General features: G+C 33.2%; 1 protein-coding gene across 1 annotated transcript; it reads left to right on the top strand.

Annotated features, from left to right (window-relative positions):
* Window positions 1–701: 701 nt before the first annotated feature.
* On the top strand, window positions 702–20982 carry LOC113189194 (uncharacterized). Its single transcript, XM_077796471.1, is given in 5 exon segments — window positions 702–2286; window positions 2289–2381; window positions 18784–18904; window positions 18971–20273; window positions 20275–20982. Coding segments are annotated over 5 exon segments (3228 nt in total). The 3' UTR covers window positions 20401–20982.
* Window positions 20983–23404: the final 2422 nt, after the last annotated feature.

Raw genomic sequence — 23404 nt, 5'->3', positions numbered from 1 at the left:
GTCATTGCACCAACTTTGTAAAACATTTCTTCTCTTTTGTGTGTATTTCATGGTTTTAGTTTCATAGGTTTTATTTCGCAGCCCACCCATCCTTCCAACAGAAACGCCCATGTGGCATGTTTGCAAGAACATGTACTCTAATTATGGTTTTGGTAGTTCTCACAATGTAATTTTGTCTGTACATTTTTACTTAGTTTATGTATTTTTGGAGTAATGATGGCTTTGCATTTATTAAACTGTTCTCCTGCTGATGTCCTGACAGTGCTATAATTTCATATGGTACATTTGCAAAATATATTCACCTCAGTCTATTAAGTAATACCAATTTTATTTATATTTATTTTAGCCATGACTTCTCATCATACTGAAGAATTTTCATCAGAGCAGGGCATAATATATTTATTACAAAAAGTAATAAAGTAATAAATGGAAGATATGGGAAATGTGACCTTGACTATTTACCACCAAGAATATTAGCAGAAGTTTTAAGTGAGAGTGAATTTCAGAAATCATATTATAAGGAACAAAACCAATTATCAGTGACTGTTCATAATGAAAATTTTACTGGTAACAGATATCAAGAACAATTAATATCTCAGAAAATACTTCCATTTATGCTTGTTACTTTTGAAGAACTCTGTATGTTGTTAAGAATAAATCCACAGCAATTTTGGAAGCACATATTTTCTCTGAAAGGAAATATGAAAAATCTGAGAAGAGATCTAGTCCCTGTCAAGCATCAGAGCATCCATGCCAAAGAGAAGCCCTGTAATTGTAAAGAAAGTCTTAAGTTTAACAATTTCTCAACCATTTCTCAATCCCTGAAATGTCATAGCAGTGACAAATTTGGCAAATGTAAAGAATGTGTCCAAGCTTTTAATCAAAGCTCAGTTGTTCTATCCCAGAAAAATGATGTTAATGAGAGCTCCGAGAAATGTAAAGAAAGTTCCAAAGCCTTACGACAAAATTCAACCCTTACACAAAACCAAAGGTATCATTCTAGAGAGAAGACTTACAAATGTGAAGTATGTGGCAAAGCTTTTAATCGAAGATCTCTTTTTATTCAACACCAGAAAATTCGTACTGGAGAGAATCCATACAGATGTAAAGAAATTGAAAGATTACTGCTAACTGAACATCACAGAATACATATTGGAGGGAAGCCCTACAAATGTAAAGAATGTAACAGTGCTTTTAATCCAAAATCAGATCTTACTAAACACCAGAAAATTCATACTGAAAAGAAACCCTACAAATGTAAAGAATGTAGCAAAGGTTTTAATCGAAAATCAGACCTTAATAAACACCAGAAAGTTCATACTGGAGAGAAGCCCTACAAATGTAAAGAATGTGGCAAAACTTTCAGCCACTGTTCAAGTTTTATCAAACACTGGAGGATTCCTACTGGAGAGAAGCCCTACAAATGTGAACAGTGCGGCAAAACATTTAATCTAAAACATAATCTTGTTCAACACCAGATAATCCATCCTGGAAAGAAACCATATGAATGTAAAGAATGTGGCAAAGGTTTTAATTATAGATCAGTGCTTGTTGAACACTATAGAATTCATACTGGAAAGAATCCCTACAAACGTAAAGAATGTTGCAAAGCTTTTAGCCATCATGCTGGCATTATCAAACACCTGAGAACTCATAGTGGAAGGAAGCCCTACAAATGTGAATAATGTGGCAAATGTTTTAGTCAGAAATCAAATCTGGTCCAACACCAGAGAATTCATAATGGCCAGAAACCCTACAAATGTGAAGAATGTGCCAAAGTTTTTAGTCAAAGATCACTACTTAACAATCACCATAGAATTCATACTAGAGAAAATCCCTACAAATGTAAAGACTGTGGCAAGGCTTTTAGGCAATATTCATGCATTTTCCAACACCAGAAAATTCATACTGGAGAGAAGCCCTACAAATGTAAAGAATGTGGCAAAGGTTTTAAGCAAAATTCAGCATTAACTAAGCACCAGAGAATCCACACTGGAGAGAAGCCCTACAAATGTAAAGAATGTGGCAAGGCTTTTACCCAAAGATCAGCACTTACTGGATACCACAGAGTTCATACTGCAGAGAAGCCCTACAAATGTAAAGAATGTGGCAAAGCTTTTAGGCATCATACAAGCATTTTCAAACACCAGAGAATGCATACTGGAGAGACGCCCTACAAATGTGAACAATGTGGCAAAACATTTCATGAGAAATCAAACCTTGTTCGACACTCGAAAATTCATACTAGACAGAAGCCATGCAACTGTAAAGAATGTGGCAAATCTTTCAAAGATCAGTGCTTGTGGAACATCATAGAATTCATACTGGAGAGAATTCCTACAAATGTAAAGAATGTGGTAAAACTTTTAGGCATTGTTCAAGCTTTATCATACACCAGATAATTCATACTGGAGAGAAGCTGCACAAATGGCAACTTTTTAAATGAAAGGTTCTTGCTTACTGACCATAGGAGAATTTATACTGGACAGAAGATCTATGAATGAAAAAAATTTGGATGAACTTTTAACAAAATATTAGACTTTCAATATCTCTAATGAAAATAGATGCAAAAATTTTCAATAAAATTCTTTGAAATCGAATACAAAAACATCAAAAAGATTGTGCACCATGATCAAGTGGGATTCATTCCAGGGATGCAAGGTTGGTTCAACATATGGGAATCAATAAGTGTAATTCACCACATCAATAGACTTAAAGATAAGAATCATATGAACATCTCTATAGATGCAGAAAAATATTTGACAAAATTCAACATCCCTTTAGGTTCAAACACGTTTGTAAAGGCTATCTACGCTAAGCCTCAGGCCAACGTCATTCCAACGGAGAATATTTGACGGCATTCCCTCTAAAATCTGGAAGAAGACAGGTTGCCCTCTCTCACCACTTCCATTCAACATAGTTCTTGAAACACTGACCAGAGCAATTAGACAGACAAAAGAAATTAAAGGAATAACTAAAGGAAAAGAACTTAAACCAGCACTATTTGCTGATGACATGATTATATACCTTGAAGACCCCAAAAACTCCACCAGAAAACTTCTAGAACTAGTAAGTGAATTCAGAAATGTATCAGGATATAAAATCAACACCCACAAATAAAAGGCATTCATGTATATCAGAGACAAATCCTTTGAGAAGGACATGAGGGAAACTACCCCATTCACAATAGCCTCAAATAAAATAAGATAATTGGGAATAAAAAAAAAAGAGGTGAAAGATGTATACAATGAAAACTACAGAACCCTAAACAGAGAAATAGAAGAAGACCTTAGATGGAAAGATCTTCCTTGCTCATGGATAGGAAGAATTAGTGTTATCAAAATGACCATTCTAACAAAAGCACTATAAAGGTTCAATACAATTCTGATCAAAATCCCAATGGCATTCCTCATAGAAATAGAAAACACAATCCTGAAACTCAGAATAAGCAGGTGGTATCGCTATACCAGACCTTAACTTAAACTACAGAGCAATAGTAACAAAAATAGCTTAGTACTGGCTCCAAAACAGGCAGGTAGACCAATGGTACAGAATAGAGGACACAGAGACTAACCCACAAAATTACAATTATCTTATATTAGACAAAGGTGCCAAAAATGCACTGTACAAATGGTAGCATCTTGAACAAATGGTGCTGGGAAAACTTGAAATCCATATGCAACAAAATGAAATTGAATCCCTGTCTCTCACTATGCACAAAACTTAACTCATAATGGAACAAGGACCTAGGAATTAAACCAGAGAGTCTGCATCTAATAGAAGAAAAAGTAAATCCTAATCTTCATCACGTGGGATTAGGCCCCATCTTTCTTAATGAGACTTCTATAACAAAAGAATGAAAATTAAGAATCAATAAATGGGATGGATTCAAACTAAAAAGGTTTTTCTCAGCAAAAGAAACAATCTGTGAGGTGAACAGAGAGCCTACATTCTGGGAAAAATTTTTACCCCTCACACTTCAGATAGAGCATTAATCTCTAGGGTATAATAAAGAATTCAGGAAGATAAGGAACAAAACAAAACAACCCATTGATAAATTGGCCAAGGACCTGAAGAGACACTTCTAGGAAGAGGATATGCAATCAATCAACAAATATAGGAAAAGATGCTCATCATCTCTAGCAATCAGAGAAATACAAATCAAACTAAAAAAAAAATAAGAAATGTCACCTCACCTCAGTCAGAATTGCACCTATCATGAAGACAACAAAAAGTGTTGGTGAGGATTAGGGAAAAAGGTACACTCATACACTGCTGGTGGGACTGAAAATTGATGCAGCCAATTTGGAAAGCAGTATGGAGATTCTTTGGAAATCTGGGAATGGAACCACAATTTGATCCAGCTGTTTCTCTTCTTGGACTATACCCAAATGACATAAAAATTGCATACTACAGGGACACAGCCACTTCAGTGTTTATAGCAGCAGAATTCACAACAGCTAAACTGTGGAGCCAACCTAGATGTCCTTCAGGGGATGAATGGTTAAAAAAAATGTGGCATTTATTTACAATGGAATATTACTCAGCATTAAAAAAGAATAAAATCATGGCATTTGCAGGTAAATGGATGGCATTGGAGAAGATTATGCTAAGTGAAGTCAGGCAGTCCCCTCCCCAGGAAAAACAAATGCTGAATGTTTTCTCTGATATAAGGGGGGTGGTTCATAGTAGACTATTGAGGCAGAACATGTGAGGATTAGATTCTAGATAGGGAAGAGTGGTGGAAGGGATTATCAAGGATGGTGGAATATGATTGTCATCACTATACATAGTACATGTATGAAGACTTGAATTGGGTATCAACATACCTTTTATACAAACGGAGATATGAAAAATTTTGGTATATATATGTGTATTAAGAATTGTAATGCAAGTTAAAAGTACATGTATATTGGCATAAATTGGTGAGAACATACGTTGTATAGAGATACGAAAAATTGTGCCATGTATGTCATAAGGAGTATAATGCAAAAAAAAGTCAGTTTTTATTAATCTCTGGAGAATTCATACTGCAGAAAAGCCCTACAAATGTAAAGAAGATTGCAAAGCTTTTAGAAGTTGTTCAAACATTATCAAACTCCTGAAATGTCATACTGCAGAGAAGCACTACACATATAGCAAAAATTGGATTATCACTTATTAAACATCAAGGAATTTGTAGGGGAGATAAGCTCTATAAATGAGAACATTGTTCAAATACATTTTGAATGGTTCAACCATATACCACATCAGAGGAATCAGCAGAGAAATTTTACCTTTACTAATTAAAAAATAAATAAAAATAATAAAGACAAAAATCTTTAACAGATGTTCATATCTTACTCAAACCCTGAGAATTCATACTGGTGAGTTGGTACAAGTGGAAAGAATGAAACAAATTTTTCTCCATTTCCAAAACTTTACTAAACACGAGGGACTTCATAGTGCATAGAAACTCTAAAAAAAAAAAATTTAAAAATATCCAACCCCATATTTAAATTGAAACTTTCTTCATCTAAAACCTCATTCTTTATCAAATTTGGAAGACATTTTTTTCCAAAATATATGCCTATATATAGATAACAGGAAAATATTCACCATAAATACTAAAACCTTGAAAAATGTTAAAAGTAAAGTCTTATCAAGTTCTTATATTTTGATTTCCTTAAGAATTCGTAAGAGAAAGCATTGAAGCATAGAAAATGGGAAATTGCATTTAACTTTTGCTGAAAATTTATAAATAGCATTAGCTAATGTGGTAGAAATAATGAAATCCTCACAGATTTCATACTATACTGCAGATATTTCATTTCTGATTGAGAATAAATTAATTATAAGTTAAAGATGATTAAGTGTCTTCACTTCTGGAAATTGGAGTAAACCTATTTTTTTATGCTCTATTACATCAGAGGAAGACCTATCCTTATAATTTTTAACCTGTAATTTTTTTTTTGAGATTTTATAATGTTATTTTTTTTCTTTTTTGTAGTGTGGACAGAATTCATGGTAGCTTAGCCATTAAGTGATGTCCCCAGTCTTTAATTTTTTTTTTTTTGAGACACATTTCCTTATGGCCTTGGTAAGTTGCTGAGGCTGCTCTTGAAACTTCGACTATCTTTCCTGAAGCCTCCTTGATCACTGCGTAATAGGCCTCTGCCATCATACCTTGCTAATTATGAATTTTTAGTATATCCATGTTATTGTGGAATTTGTTACTAAATAAAAGTGAATGTTAGCTTGCTTATCCCTGTCATGTATTGAATCATGTTACTATCAAGGCATTCCATTTTACCAAAGATTCTACATAACAGTAAAGCATACTAAATAGTGATATAACATCTCTACTAATTCTCGATAACTTAAACTCACTTATTTGGGGAATACAATTTGTATAAGTCAGATTGCCATGCATTTCTACTCCTTGTAGTTATGGAGAAATTAAGGATATAGAGGCCACTGCATGTCTGGAGAGTCACAATTCTCCTGGGATTATGAAAACCCCAGAAACTAGGAGTCACCAATTCATATTCTGTGGCAAGGAGGGTCACTGATGCTTTCACTGGTATCCATGTACTCTGTAGTGCACTAGCCCATTCTGGCAATAGGAATGTCTGGTAACCAAAAATACTGAATAAAGTGTGCAGTTTTTCATGAAGTCTATAAGAATAAACTCAGAAGATTGACTAGATTGACTTTAGAACGAGAGCCCAATATGATACTACCTGTTTGGTCTTAGGCACAAAGGAAGGAACTCTACCAATAACATGTAAAATAATGATTGTAACACAAGAGTCTCATATCCATAGAGTAATTGAAACTCCTACATAATTCATTTCACTGGATTTTTTTATATTTAGATATCTTATATTCTACTTACAATTTGTAATGCTTATTTTGTTTTTTAGAGTATAAGATACATGGCATGACATGAGCTCACAAAGCTATACAATTTAATCCTAATAGGTCTGAATTATTATTGTTGTTACTTTCAGGTCTTAGAGGCAAAGGAAAACATGCTACCACACAAAAACAAAATTCTTATTCAAATAATCCACTAGACTATGTATGAGTCTTGGTCAAAAAATTTATCCTGTATTTTCACCATGTGTTAATCCTTTGGTCAATAAAACCCTCAGGAATATTAATTAAATTTAAATTGATTGAGAAATAAAAATAATGCAAAAAATATTGAGAACCTTTGAAACAGAAATAGTGTTTATGGTTCTTGATTATTATTTTCATCTACATAATTGTCACAGCTATGTTTCTCTACCTTTTTTGTTAATCTCTACTCCTTGTCAACCTGGACAGGAAACTTTAAAAAAATGATTTACATGTAAGAAGCCAAGCATTAAAGAAGCCAATCCCAAGAAACCAAAGGCTAAATATTCTCTGTGATAAGTGGATGCTGATCTGTATTGAGGGTTGGCTGGTGAGAATGAGAGAACTTTGGGTAAAGGGGAGGGAGAAATGGAGAGGAGTATGGAGACAGGAACGATGGTGGAATGAGATGATCATCATTACCCTAGGTATATGTATGACTACATATTTGGTTCGACTCTACATTCTGTAACAAAGAAATGAAAATTTGTGCTCTATTTGTGTACAATGAATTGAAACAGATTTTGCTACGATGTGTAACTAATTAGAACAAATAAAGAATCAAAACAGATGTATTCTAAATATGATAAGTATGTGATTTCAGAGAGAGTTACTATAACTTCCAGAAACCATAATAAGATGTTTAGTTTGAAGGAACATTGCATTATATTGCCTTGATTTATTAGAGGCATTTTCCCAGGAGTGAAGAAAAAGCAAAAAACATATTTATCATTATCAGTTTAAATATATCCCATTCTATTTAGTTAATAACCACCTTAATTTAAAAAAATTAAAAATAGATTCCAAGAAAAAATAAAAATAGAGAAAAGAAAACATGAAAGATTTTCGTAGTCCATGTACCTTTGCACATCCTTGATGAAACATCTTAATAGTGCTGTGAAGTGTACTTGAGGGCATCTCTAGATTACACAGGTTTTTAGAATAGAGTTCTCTGAATTCTATCTTTTATTTAAGTATCCTTATTGGGAAGATTTCAAAGTCACGGCCATGGAGAGGATGATGTGGCTGGCACTTCCCAGTTAGGGCTCTGAAAATCTACCTTGATAGCAGCTAGTTGACTTCAGGTGTTGATGTTTCCCTGATTTGTAAGTGTATTTTCTTCTCTTGTATGCCTATCAATTTCACCTTTTTTTCTTCATTCCATAGTATCACTAAATTAAATTGTATCTCATGTTAAGTTAGTGTCTTTAAGTTTCTCTTGCATCTGATCTTCCAAATTGAGCATGTCCACATGTATGTACTTACATACACATGCTTGTATTATACAATTAAAACAGTATTTTTATCATGTTTGTCACCTCAAATATTTTTTATTTGTATGAGGAGAAAATTTAGAATGCTTTCTTTCCTTTGAATGCGTAATACATTATCAATAGCTATAGACACCCTACTATATATTTGCCCCTCTCTCACCTCTGGTTTCATGTCTTTCCATATGATTTTTTTCTCCTTTCTGTTATCAACATGATTCCATACACTATGATATGATATGTAGCAAAGTTTGTAGTCACATCAGACTGATGGCACCCATTGATTTTGGACTTTCAGCCTCCAAAATTCTGAGTAAATTAACTTTTTTTTTTCATTATAAATTATGCACTCTTGGGTGTTTCTTATAGCAATAGAAAATGGATATTTACAGTGTCATTCAACATCATAAGAATTGTTTTATACTTATTTGTAAGATCAGACTGTATATTTACCTGCCTAGCTGTATACGGGTTAAGATACTCTATTTAACCATTTTATTTAAGCTTGATGGCTCTATTAGCATTTCATAAGGAGTTTTTTTTTACTTACCCTAAACTTTTCAATGTAGAAATATGAAGCAAATTTTTCCAAATATAAAATTATTGGTTGATAGATTTTGTTTAAAAAGTTTAATCATGTCTCTTTTGAGATTTAAGGAATACTCTTTCATGTTTGTGCCTATTTTATAAAAAAAAAGTTCCATACTTCTAAAATATGATGATACAGGACAAGCATTCCTATTTCAAAATGAAGAAATAAAGAAGTGAAAGAAAGGAGCCAGTCTCAAGAAAGAAAGAAAGTCAGAGTGGTAGAGATTAAATCCCAAATCCCCATGACCACTGTCGAGTGTATATTCTGGTGAGGTGTACTCTCCCAAGTCCTTGGAGAACTCAAGTCTTGGAACTTTGCTAGTTTCAATGGCTGAAATCTAGGGCCTTATGCTAATATCAGTGATTTTCAAACATGGTGCAGAAAATTGATACCAAGGCAATGTTTTTCTGGTAACTTCACTACAGCCTCTTTAGGAATTTTCCCATGTGGGGTTCCTGAAGGAGCAAGTGTTTGTTCTTTACTCCCATGCTTTCCTTTGTAATTCAAACAGAAGCTGCCATGCCTTGAAACTCTTGAATTCTGTGCACCTCCAAACCCAACTCTACCTGAGCAGCATGATCCAGCACTTGCACATCATGCATCTGGATCTACTTCAACCCTAGTTTCAGCTGTATCAGTGAGCAGAAAAATCCTTCCAGAGGTGATTCCAAGTGAAGGGGTTTATGGAAGGTCCCTCTGGAACTTACCATGAAAAGAATTCCTCCCTGATACATTTCTGGTTATATGATGCGGTAGGATGCAACGAAAACTTTCTGAAATATCTGAAGGCCTGTGTTTCATTTTCTTTTCAAATTACATGTTTCCTTGCATCTACGTTGATCTCTACATTCTCATATAAAAGTCAACTTTATAATTCTAAAGTTTCATTACAGAAACATCTTTATACTTAGAGATATATTTAAATTTCCCTCCTACTCATTGTTTCTCTTTTCTTTATTATTATTATTATTATTATTATTATTATTATTATTATTTCTATTTATTTATTTTTGGTACCAGGGATTGAACTCAGGGGCACTTGACCACTAATACACATCCCCAGTCTTATTATTTTATTTTTGTTTTTTCTATTTTATTCATAGACAGGGTCTCACTGAGTTGCTTAGTGCCTTGCCAACTGCTGAGACCACCATGCCTGGCTGTTTAATATTTTTTTTTTCATCCACATTATGGAAAGCTAAACTGTTTACTATTTTTGTCCATAAGTCATGAGTTAATCTTTCTAATAAATGTTTTAAAATAAAATCTTTAATAAATGTTTTACCATAACACCTGTGATTTTTTATATAATTAGTATGTGAAATTATATATGCCTTAAGAAATTTTGATTCATCAACTCTATGGTGAAAATGTATAAAATTGGCAATATTTAAAGTATTTGACTTATACCAACAATTGAATACATATATGAATTAGAGAAATATTAGAAATATATGAATTAGGTCAATTTTTTTAATGTGAAAGAGAACATGTATGCTGGGGAAATCACATTCAGCAAGAGCACAAGCACAACTGAGATGGTAGGAAAACTCAGGTTTATTACATCAGAAGACCCAGATGAGCTCTGAAATTTTGGGTCCCAAGCTGAGGTTACATAGGGCTTTTATAGAAAAAATTGATATCCTTTCTTAACCATTACAACATTGGTGGGTTTGAATTCATGACCAAAAACCATGAGTGGACGTTCCTGCAATAAACAGTTTACAGCAGCAGAACAAAGGCAGAGAAAAATCTGCAAGTGATATCTGGAAGTAGTCATTACCACGTGGAGGAATTTCTCAAGATATCTGCAAGCTTACATTCCTAGAAGCCATATTTCAAAGAAGCCATGCTTAAAAAGTTATAGTTCAAACAGCAGTGAAGTGACATTAATCTATACTCACACTAGCAATTAAGTGTTACAGCTACAATCCTACAAGGCTCAGAAATTTATAAGGTGTCATTTCATTGTCTATTGTAATAATAAAATAAAATATATTTTTATAAAAATTTTAAAAAGTCAATATTAGGTGATTTTATCTTCATTTTTAACAATTAAAACTCGGTATTTTAACACAGAAATAACTTATATAAGTTTCAATTACTTGTTGTAACACAAGGGTAAGTTAATTATGTAACTTGTAAACATTTATATTCACCTAATTAAATTCTTACAATATACCTAGATTACTTAAAAAGTATGACCTTGTTTTAGTTAGATTTTTCACTACTGTGACTAAAGGACCCATCCAGTCCAATCATGGAAGAGGCAAGTTTATTTCAGGGTTCATGGTTTCAGAGGTCTTGGTCCATAGAAGGCTGGCTCCATTCCATGAGGCTTGAGGTGAGGCTAAACATCATGGTGGGAGAGTGTGGTAGAGCAAAGCAGCTTACATCATGATGATCAAAAAGCAGATAGAAAAATCTATATAGCCAAAGCCATTCCCCAATTTCTACCTCCTCCAGTTGTACCATACCACTTCAGGTACCACTCAGTTAATCCCTATCAGAGGATTAAATCACTGGGCTAAGATTCTTAAAACCAAATCATTTCATTTCTGAACCTTCTTGTATTGTCTCACATGTGATTTTTTGGGGGACACATCACATCCAAACCAAAGCATTCCACTCCTGGCCCCCAAGAGCTTAAAACCATGACATAATGCAAAATACATTTTATCCCTTTCCACAAGTCTCCACAATCTCAACAGTTCCATGATTGCTCAGAGTTCAAATCCAAAGTCTTCTCTGAGGCTCAAGAAAATCTTGCATTGAGAGCTCCTACAAAAGTAATAGCAATGTACTACAGCCCTCCTTTCCTGAACCCTCTTGAGCACTGTCTTCACTGACTGTGGTCTTATTGGCATTCTGGTCTTATTAGCTCCCACCAGAATTTGCCTTTAAGCTCCACTTACAAGAACCTAAAGCATTTCCAGCATGCATTGCTAAGCTTCTCAAAATTCCTCCCACCAATTCCACAAGCTCAAAAATCTTCTGAACCACATAGTCAGGTTAATCACAGCAATGACCCCACCTCTCAGTGCCAATTTTTGTTTTAGTCAGCTTTTCCCCTACTGTGCTAAAAGGCCCCACCAGAACAATTGTAGAGGAGAAACATTTATTTGAGAGCTCATAGTTTAAGAGGTCTTAGTCCATAAAAGGTCGGCTTTATTCCACAGGGGAATTTGATGCACTAGACAATGACATCAAGCTGGATATATTTCCTAAAGTATTTGATTTTGTAAATAAATGTTATTCTAGACTGGGGATACAGATCAATTTGTTGAATGTTTGCCTCACATGCCCAAGGCCCTGGGTTCAATCCCTAGTGCTCACACATGTGTGTGTAAATGCGTGCACTAACACACACACACACACACAAATGCTAATCTTACCAAGGTTTCTGAAGACTTCCTGCATCACATCTCTGCGTGGATTTTATTGGGCAGGATCCAGCAAAGTCTAATCCTCCAGAATGAAGTTAATAGACATTTCCTTTTTGGTCTCTGAATTTTAAAGCATTGCACAAATATGTAGTAGAGGCTGTGTGAGTTTTATATAAGTAGAATATATACTCAAAATGTCCAAGATATATATATATATATATAAAATCTCTAAGTTTCTCTCACACACACACATACATACATATATGTGTGTATGTTTGTGTGTGTGTGTGTGTATTCTATTATTTGGTCATCAAAACTTATAAGTAGAATATATACTCAAAATGTCCAAGATAGATCTATCTATCTATCTCTAAATCTCTCTCTTTCTCTCTCTAATACATATATATGTGTGTGTGTGTGTGTGTGTGTGTGTGTGTGTATGTGTGTGTGTGTGTATTCTATAATTTGGTCATCGAAACTTATACTGTGTGCAGTTTGTCATACTCCAGCATTTCAATACTAGAACTAAACTACTCAGAAAAGCAACAGCAGAGCACACCATTCTTATTGGTAAGTACAGGGAGTAAGATGTACTCCTTGGTCATCCCTAACTTTTTTTTTATATGTTGTAACAATGCTGTACACTTCCTGTGAAGAAGAAAGATAATATTAGGCTTCCCCATAATACCTATCCTTAGAAAGGCCTATTGAAAATTTGTCCCTTTGCTCAGAATTTTAGAACAGTCTCAACAATCAAAGCAATAAGAGACTCATGGTGCCTAAGTAGTTTTATGCATTTTCTGAACGGCTTTTCTTATGAACATCTATATTTTGTTCAACTCTTATGGCAGAACATAGAGGATTAGCTGTCATCCTTCCTCAGAAAGAAACCTTTGAACATGTATTTAATAAACACCCCTCACACAAAATTTTTCACTTAGATTGTCACAATGTGTTAGTTGGAGATTAAGCTCATGCTACATGAGTAGATCAAGAGAACAATTGGAAGTTTGAAAGTGGTTTACTCCAGACCAGATTAAACCAAATGATAAGCAAGAATAATAATTAATAAACATGATTTGATAATGCATATTATTTAATGCCAAACCAGAAGTTTGAATGGTATTCTTATCAAATTTCAAAAATCTACAAGACTTTATAGTAGTCAGCAGAAACTATTCTCCCAAGCCTAATGTTGAATGTATAATAATTTTCTTAACAACAGACTATTAGATTATCTGATATATATTAATGTGCCACACAATAATGCTTCACTTAAGGATATTTTGTTCAATAGCAGGATACACATACATTAGCTCATGTGCTCTAAACAGATGAGTAAACTGTTATGTATTCATGTGTATGTCAGTTTATATAGTATCCTGAACTGAGTTCTCTGCATTCTTGCCAATCCACAATATTAAAAATGTTCCTTACATGTCTGTTATTTGTTATATTAACTTCCCTAAATGTACTGAGGGACAGAAAACTTCTTGTTAACGTGTGGCAGAGAATAGATATATCAGATTGGTTCTGTGTGTTTTTAAGAAATTGACAGAAATTATGAGCAAGGAATATTCCACTCACCAAGGAACTTAATTGTCTAACATGAAACTATTTTGGTGAGTATACACTAGCAAAAGTAGCTATGTATGTTGAATACACCCCCAGGAAAATTATACATTTTGATAGGAACAAGACCATCAAGGGTTCTGAGGCAAGAGAAGGACTTTGACATTGACAGTCATAAGTATGTCCTTTGGAATACTCTGTAATTGTTTTTCTTACTCCTTTTCAGAAACTTCATATGGAAGAAATACATCTGTGCATTTTCCATTTATCTAAGTCTGATTATAATTTATACCATAAGTTTCTGGCCTTGCAGCTCAAGTTTTTCCAGTATAAGAATTTTTTTTAATTTTATTTTTTTAAATACATGACAGCAGAATGCAGTAGAATTCTTATTACACATATAGAGCATAATTTTTCATATCTTTGTATGTAACGTATGTTCATACCAATTCATGCCTCTGTACATGTACTTTTTTGCTTTATAATTCTTATTACACATATAAACCACAAACATTCATATATCTGTTTTTATATAAAGTATGTTGACACCCAATTCAAGTCTTCATACATGTACTTTGGATAATGATGTCCATCACATTTTACCATCCTTGCTAATCTCCTGCCCCCTCCTTTTCCCTCCCACCCGTCTTCCCTATCTAGAATTCATCTAATAACAATAATTTTTGATGTCACAATGATTTAGCTAAAGGTGGAAACCCTGAATTTGGGGAATGGTCAAATCATCCAGGGCATGAATATAATTTAATGGGTTTGTGTGGGTATTGAATCTCACAATTTTTTTTATCTATTCATCTGTTGAAGAACACCTCAATTAGTTGAGCTGCTGTATACATTGATGTGGTTCTGTCATTGTTAATGCTGATTTTAAGTTCTTTGAGTACATACCAAGAAGGGCAATAATTGGGTAAAATGATGGTTCATTCCACGTTTTTTTGACGAATCTCCATATAACTTTCCAAAGTTTGCATTGCACCAGCAATGTATGAGTGTACCTTTTACCGCACATCTTTGCCAAATTTATTGTTGCTTGTATTCCTAAAAATTGCCATTCTGACTGGGGTGAGATGAAATCTCAGTGTATTTTTGATTTGCATTTCTTTAATTGATAAAGATATTGTACATATATTTATATATTTGTTGATTAATTGTATTTCTTCTTCTGTGAAGTGTCTTGTTCAGCTCCTTAGTCGTTTTAATGACTGGATTATATAGTTTTTTGGTGTTAAGTTTTTTGAGTTCTTTATATATCCTGGAGATTAGTGCTATACCAGAGTTTCAAGTGGATATATTTTCTCCCATTGTGTCATCATTCTGTTCATGTTCTTTTCTCCTTTGCTATGAAATAAATATTTTTAGTTTGATTCCATCTCATTTACTGATTCTTGATAATATTTCTTGTGCTTTAGGAGTCTTGATAAGAAGTTAGTTCCTAAGCTGACAGGATGTAGATCTGGGACTACTTTTTTTTCCTATTAGACACTGTGTTCTAGTGCCTATGTCTTTGATCCACTTTGAGTTGATTTTTGTGCAGGGTGAGAGATAGAGGTTAAATTCATTTTGCTACATATGGATTTTCAGTTTTCCCAGTACCATTTGTTGAAGAGGTTATCTTTTGTCCAATGTACGTTTCTAACACCTTTGTCCAGTATAAGGTAACTGTATTTATGTGGATTTTTCTCTGTGTCTTCTATTCTTTGTATGTATCTGTTTTGCTGCCAGTGCCATTCTGGTGTTTGTTACTATGGCCCTGTAGTATAATTTTAAGGTCTGGTTTTGAGATGCCTTCTGCTTCACTTTTCTTTTATATATATATATATATATATATAATTTAAAAAATATATATATATTTTAGTCTTTTAAGTGGTCACAATATCTTTATTTTATTTTTTTATGTGGTGCTGAGGATAGAACCCAGTGCATCATGCATGCCAAGTGAGCACCACTTGAGCCACATCTCCAGCCCTAGCTTCACTTTTCTTGCTAAAGATTGTTTTGGCCATTCTAGGTCTCTTATTTTTCCAAATAAAAAAAAAATGAAGTAACTTTTTATAGCTTTATTTTATTCATTTATTTTTAATGTGGTAATGTGGATTGAACAGAGGGCCTCACATGCACTAGGCAAGCACTCTACCATTAAGCTACATCTCCAGGCTCCAAATGAATTTTATAGTTGCTGTTTCTATGAAGAATGTCATTAAGATTTTAATAGGAAATTCATCAATTATGTTATAATATATTTAGTAGTATGGCCATTTTGACAATGCGAATTTTGCCTATGCAGAAGCATGGGAAGTCTTCCCATCTTTGAAGTTCTTCTTTAATTTCTTTCTTTAGTTGTGAAGTTTCATTGTAAAGATCTTTCACTTCTTTTGTTAAATTGTGCATCTTGGTTCTTACCTCAGGGCTAAGTTGTACTACACAGACCTAATAAGCTCTCATGAATGTCTGCATATAAATATTCATGATTCTTTCAAGACCCATGGTAACCCAAGATGAATCCTCTAAATTTATGCCAATGTACAATTTAAAATAGATTTATTGCATGATGATTATCTGCCAGACTGTGTTTCTTGAATATACTGATGGGAAAAAAATGTTCTTCATGAAGAGCTGCGAAGCAGCACATATATTCAACCAGGTAATTTTGTGTACTTTTTGGAAAATGAGAGTAATTCTGGGTAAGATACATTCAATCAGCCAGGAACTGGATAATTATAATAATATAAATCTCCTTAGGAGAATAAAAAAGTCAGAGTAGATAATTACAATTAAAAGTCCACATAGAAGCATGTATGTTGTGACACACAGAAACTCACTGTGTATAATGAGGCAGAAAGAATACCTTGACAAAAACAGTGTTATGATTTAGATGTGAGGTGTTCCCCAAAAACTCATGCATGACAGAATGCAAGAAAGTTTATATTTGAAAAGATTGGGATATGAGATTTTTAACATAATTAGTGCATTAATATTAATATTAATATTGTAATAGGGATTAATTAATATTAATTAATAATATTAATAAAATTAATATTAATTAATAATTAATATTAATATTTTAATAGGGATTAGCTGGGTAGTAATTGTAGGCATTTAAGATGTGGCTAGAGAAGGGGGGTCATTGAGGGCATGATTTTGGAATTTATATTTTGTCTGTGGTAAGAAATGCTCTCTCCTCCCCTCTTCCTTGTGGTTATGTCCTGAGGCAATTTTTTGTACCCCTTCTGTTTATTATGATCTTCTGGCATACTTTGGGCAAAGAGTAATCAAACAAGCTGTCTATGGACTGAGGCTTAATCCCAAGCACCACACATAAAAAAAAATTTAAAGTTGGATGACCTAAAGATCCAGAAATGCCAGCACTAAATATGTATCCATGAACAATTAAATCAGCCAATTGAAGAGATACCTCTGCTTTTGTGTTCAGTGCAAACATTGTTTTTAATATTTAAGACAGGGACTGAATATATGTGCCTATCAATGATTAAATGAGTATAAATATTATACTTATATACTATTATTATTTAGTTATATAAAATATTTTGTCAAAGTGTTATAAGTTATATATGCAGGACTTTGCATTAAGTAAAATATGGCAGGCATAGAGTCAGTTGCAGGAGCTTTTGATTCACATGCAGAAGTCAAAAATTTAATCAGTAAAATTTTACTCACCAGGGACTGTGTTTTGTGTAGGGCTGACATTGTTAGTCAAAATCTCCATATTTTTTATTTTAGTGGGCATAAGAGGGTCAATAGCTTTATATACCACATGGTGAGTGTAGTGTGTATTATGTTTTTCCTAAATACTAATAGAAGGAATACAATAGCTTTTAAGTGCAAAACTGATAATTATATAAAATAATGCATGTGTTGAATCATTTTAGTCATTTTACCTTGTATAAATAGTATAGGATACCATAATATATGTAGTAAATACATAACGTTGTATTTTCATTAAAAGAAATCATCATATCACACAAATTTCAAACTATAAAAATTAATTTATTATTGTTGATTGCCATTTTTTTATTTCATTCAAATATTATGGCCATAGGCTATGCAAGGTTTTTATAGTCTTTTAAATATGTTTTTAGGGAAAATTTTATAGACATATGTGTGTATATTTGTTAATAAAATTTTTGTTCATATTTCTTTTTAAGAGTCCATAACCACTCTATCCTTGTTGAATATTTATGGTATTATCACCCAAAATCTATCAGTTATTTTTATGTCTCTATGTCATGGTAGATAAAAACCAGTTTTCAGACACTCTTTAAAAAAGCCACAGATGTTTATATATGTTTTACATTTTCCTTATTCTCCTGAGAGTGACGGTAACTGGTAGATATTTACTCAATACAGAATGCTACCTTATGGAGGACAAAAGTCTGTGGATGATAAAAGTAACATACTTTCCCTCTCTCTATTGTATTCCTCTACTTACTCTTGGATACTGTGGTCTCTTCAAAAATTTGAGTAATATTCGCAAGGTAATTTTTTTTCTATACATTTTTATTGAACTGACAGATTTCTGGATTAATGATAACTTTGGATTTACTAATCTGCTACACTCCTGATGTACTTATTTTACCTTATCTTCATGTTGTGTATGCAAATATATTTATCCCAGTCTAGTATGTAATTTTTTAAATGTTTTTGTTTACTTCAGCCATGACTCCTCATCACACCGAAGAATATTCACCAGAAAAGAGCATAAAACATATATTTCACAAAGTGATAAGTGGGAAATACAGACATTTTCATCTTGACTATTTACAAGAAAAGAAAATATGGAAAACTATAAGTGAGAGTAACCATCAGGAATTGTATGAAAAATCAGGCCTTGTTCACCTCCAAAGAATTTATACTGGAGAGAAGCCCTACAAATATAAACAATGTGGCAAAGCTTTTAGTACAAAAAAAAGTCTTATTTACCACAGAAGAACCCATGCTGGAGAGATGTTCTACCAATGGGCAGAATGTGATAAAGTTTTTAAAGAAAAATCAATCTTTATTAAGCAAAGCAGAATTCATACTGAAAAGAAGACCTACAAATGTAAAGTATGTGGTAAAGCTTTTACTCAAATATCAACCCTTATTTGCCACAACAGAACTCACACTGGAGAGAAGCCCTACAAATGTAAAGAATGTGAAAAAGCTTTTAGTCAAAAAACACACCTTATTTGTCACAATAGAACTCACACTGGAGAGAAGCCCTACAAATGTAAAGAATGTGAAAAAGCTTTTAGTCAAAAAACACACCTTATTTGCCACAACAGAACTCACACTGGAGAGAAGCCCTACAAATGTAAAGAATGTGGAAAAGCTTTTAATAAAAAAGCAGGGCTTATTTGCCACAACAGAACTCATACTGGAGTGAAGCCCTATAAATGTAAAGAATGTGGAAAAGCTTTTAGTGAAAAAGCCAGCCTTATTTGCCACAACGGAACTCACACTGGAGAGAAGGCCTACAAATGTAAAGAGTGTGGCAAAGCTTTCAGCCACAAAACAAGCCTTATTTGTCACAAAAGAACTCACACTGAAGAGAAGGCCTACAAATGCAAAGTATGTGACAAAGTTTTTACTCAAATATCACACCTTATTTGCCATAGCAGAACTCACACAGGAGAGAAGCCCTACAAATGCAATGAATGTGGGAAAGCTTTTACTCAAAAAACACACCTTATTCACCACAACAGAACTCACACTGGAGAGAAGCCCTATAAATGTAAAGAATGTGGAAAAGCTTTTAGTCAAAAAACTGGCCTTATTCGCCATAGCAGAACTCACACTGGAGAGAAGCCCTACAAATGTAAGGAATGTGGAAAAGCTTTTAGTCAAAAAACAGGCCTCATTTACCACAATAGAACTCACACTGGAGAGAAGCTCTACAAATGTAAAGAGTGTGGCAAAGCTTTTAATCAAAAATCTGGCCTTATTTGCCACAACGGAACTCACACTAGAGAGAAGGCCTACAAATGTAAAGAATGTGGCAAAACTTTTAGTCAAAAAACAAGCCTTATTTGTCACAATAGAACTCACACTGAAGAGAAGGCCTACAAATGCAAAGTATGTGACAAAGTTTTTAATCAAATATCAAATCTTATTTGTCACAGCAGAACTCACACGGGAGAGAAGCCCTACAAATGTAATGAATGTGGCAAAGCTTTTACTCAAAAAATTCACCTTGTTTACCACAGCAGAACTCACACTGGAGAGAAGCCCTATAAATGTAAAGAATGTGGAAAAGCTTTTAGTCAAAAAACACACCTTATTCGCCACAGAAGAACTCACACTGAAGAGAAACCCTACAAATGTAAAGAATGTGGAAAAAGCTTTTAGTCAAAAAGCAGGCCTTATTTGCCACAATAGAGGTCACACTGGAGAGAAGCCCTACAAAAGTAAAAAATGTGGCAAAGCTTTTAATCAAAAATCCTGCCTTATTTGCCACAACTGAACTCAAACTAGAGAGAAGGCCTACAAATGTAAAGAATGTGGCAAAGCTTTTAGTCAAAAATAAGTCTTCCTTGCCACAGGAGAACTCACACTGGAGAGTAGCCCTCCAAATGTAAATAATGTGTCTATGCTTTTAATCAAAAATAAAACTTTATTTACCACAGCAGAAGACACTCTGGTGAGAGACCTTAAAAATATGAAGAAAGTGATAATGCTTTTAAAGAAAAATCAAACCTTATTAACCACAAAATTTATACAGAAAGAACCCCTTCAAATGGAAACAATGTAGCAAAGCTTTTAATAAGAAATCAAAACCTTTTCACCACTACTAAGCTATTTATTCTGCAAAGAAGACTACAAATGTAGAGAATGTAGAAACATTTTTAATTATATATCACACATTACTAGACATTCAAGAAAACACACTGGAGAGAAGCTCTACAAATAAGACCTTTGTACCACTTTTTTAAGGATGGGTCAACATTTAATCCTCTCCACTATCATCACAGCAGAGAGAAATTTTTGAAATGTGAAAATTGACAATGTGACAATGCCTCCATAATTGATTCACCAATACTCAGCATCTGAGGAAACATATTGGTTAGAGAGAATACAAATTGGATAAAAAAATGTTTCAAAGCCACATGTTTCTTAAACACTACAGATTTTTGGAGAATTCATTGTGCCCAGAAATCCTAAATAGTTAAATAATATTTCCAAAACTTATTCAAATTTTCAATTCATTGAACATTTTCAAATGCATACCAGAGTGAACATTGAACATATTTTGTCCAAAATGAATGCCTTATATAACAACAAAACATTTACAATAAACACCTTGACAAATGTGAGAGTATAGTAAAGTCATTACCTATACATTACACCTTGATGTATATGAGGATCAGTGAAAGAACTAATTTAAATATAGAAAATGAGTAGTTAACTTTAACTTTTTCTTAAATTTATTAAACATTATCCAGTTATTTGGTAGAAATAACAATCTAAAATAAATATTAAAAAATTCTCTCTCTCTCTCTAAAAAAGTAAATCATAACAAATTTTAAAAAAGCTATTTTTGATATTTTATACTGAATTTTAACGTTTTAAACTTTACTTTTTTGTACTGAAGTTTAAATTTAGGGATTTTTAAATACTGGGCCACATTCCTAAGCCCTCTCCCCACTTTTTCAAATTTTGAGACTGGTCTTGCTAAGTTGCTTGAAACAACACTCAGTTGGTGAGGCTGAATTTAAACTTCTAAAACTTCTCACCTTCCCAATTTACTTGTATGCAAGCATGGACCATCATGCCAGTTTACAGTGCATTTTTCACCTATAGTTGTATGCAGTATGTTATTATAACTAAATAGTTCCTTATATGTTAACAATCATGTATTGTATCCTGTCATTAAATGACAGACATCACAGTGTTCCACTTGACTAAATGTTCTATGTAAGAGTAAAACATACTATTGAGTAAATAATATTCTAGCATCTCTTAATAATGGATAATATAATTTGCTTAAATCAGATAATTAAAGGTTTTTTTCTTTTAGTATTTATGGTAAAATTAGAAGACTTATAAGAAGGTCATAGAGATTTAAAAATAAACCCTAGATTTTCATATATTGAATTAGAAATTTTAATATTTTATCTTCCACTGAAGTTTAACTTTATACTTTAGGTATCTCTCATCCCACTTTACAGTGAGAACCTGGGTTGTAAATGTTATTTATATATATATATATATATATATATATATATATATATATATATATATATATATTGTAGTTAGACACAAGAACATTATTTTATTTCATTTATTTTTATGTGGTGCTGAGGATCAAACCCAGAGCCTTGCACATGCGAGGGGAGTGCTCTACCACTGAGCCATAACCCCAGGTCCACTGAAGGTCAACTTTATTAGATTACCTCATGCCTGATCCTAGCAAGAAATAGATTCATCAAGATAAGTTAGTTCATAATTTTCGTGACATAATATTTATTTAGTCCAGACATGAAGACTTTATTTGATTAAACAAGCATTCTCTTTGATAAGATACCTATTTTCTATGAGAAATCCTGTGATATTTATTTAGCTAAAGAACTTTTGTTAAACTAACAAATGTACCTTGAATGGCCTGCCAATTCTTAATTCCAATAAGGAGCAATGAACACCTTTCTTAGGTGTTTACCAGTGTTAATTTCATTTTAAAGTAGATCAAAATGAATAACAATTGACCTTAAGTTCAAAGATTGTTATTGTTATAAGAAGCGGAGGTGACATACTTAAAGTTTCAGAGAAGGCCAGAGAAAGCAAAGACAAAAATTGGAATGGTGAAACAACAAGCCAGGAAACATGAATAACTGCTGGAAGTAACCCGAAGGTAGAAGAGAGGCTTGGGACAGATACACCCTCAGGAAATCCAGAAAGAACTACTCTGGCCTAACACCTTTCTTCTCTACTTTTGTTCAATTGAAATGTTAAAAAATAAACTTCTGTTGTTTTGAGCCATCTTGTTTGTGGTCTTCTGTTATGTCAGTTCCAGGAAAACAATACAACATATATTACCCTATTGCTATGATTCAGTTTATAATTTGGTGCTTTTATGAATCAATGTGACTATGTTAAGAAATGTCCTAATATATTGCAAGGTACTATTTTAGAAAGTGTCTGTGAGGGTGTTTGCAGAAGCGATTAACAATTGAATGTGTAGTCTTAATAAAATCCATGTGCTTAAATAAAAATGGAAACAGAGAAGTCAGTTAAAAGATAATGTACATTGTCATAAAAATGATGATGGGAAAGACTCATTTGTTTGTTAAGGGATGGGAGAGAGTATGAGGATTGAAAGGATAGTAGAATCAATAAGACATTATTACCCTGTGTGTACATATGATTACATGACCAGTGCAATTCTTCATCATGTACGACTTAAAAAATGAGAAGTTATACTCCACTTGTGTATGATGTGTCAAAGTGCTTTCTACTGTCATGTATATCTA

The sequence above is a fragment of the Urocitellus parryii genome, chromosome 3 (assembly GCF_045843805.1).
Source record: "Urocitellus parryii isolate mUroPar1 chromosome 3, mUroPar1.hap1, whole genome shotgun sequence".
NCBI classification, from domain to species: domain Eukaryota; kingdom Metazoa; phylum Chordata; class Mammalia; order Rodentia; family Sciuridae; genus Urocitellus; species Urocitellus parryii.
The sequence above is the reverse complement of the archived record's forward strand: the minus strand, read 5'-3'. Positions and strand labels throughout refer to the sequence as shown.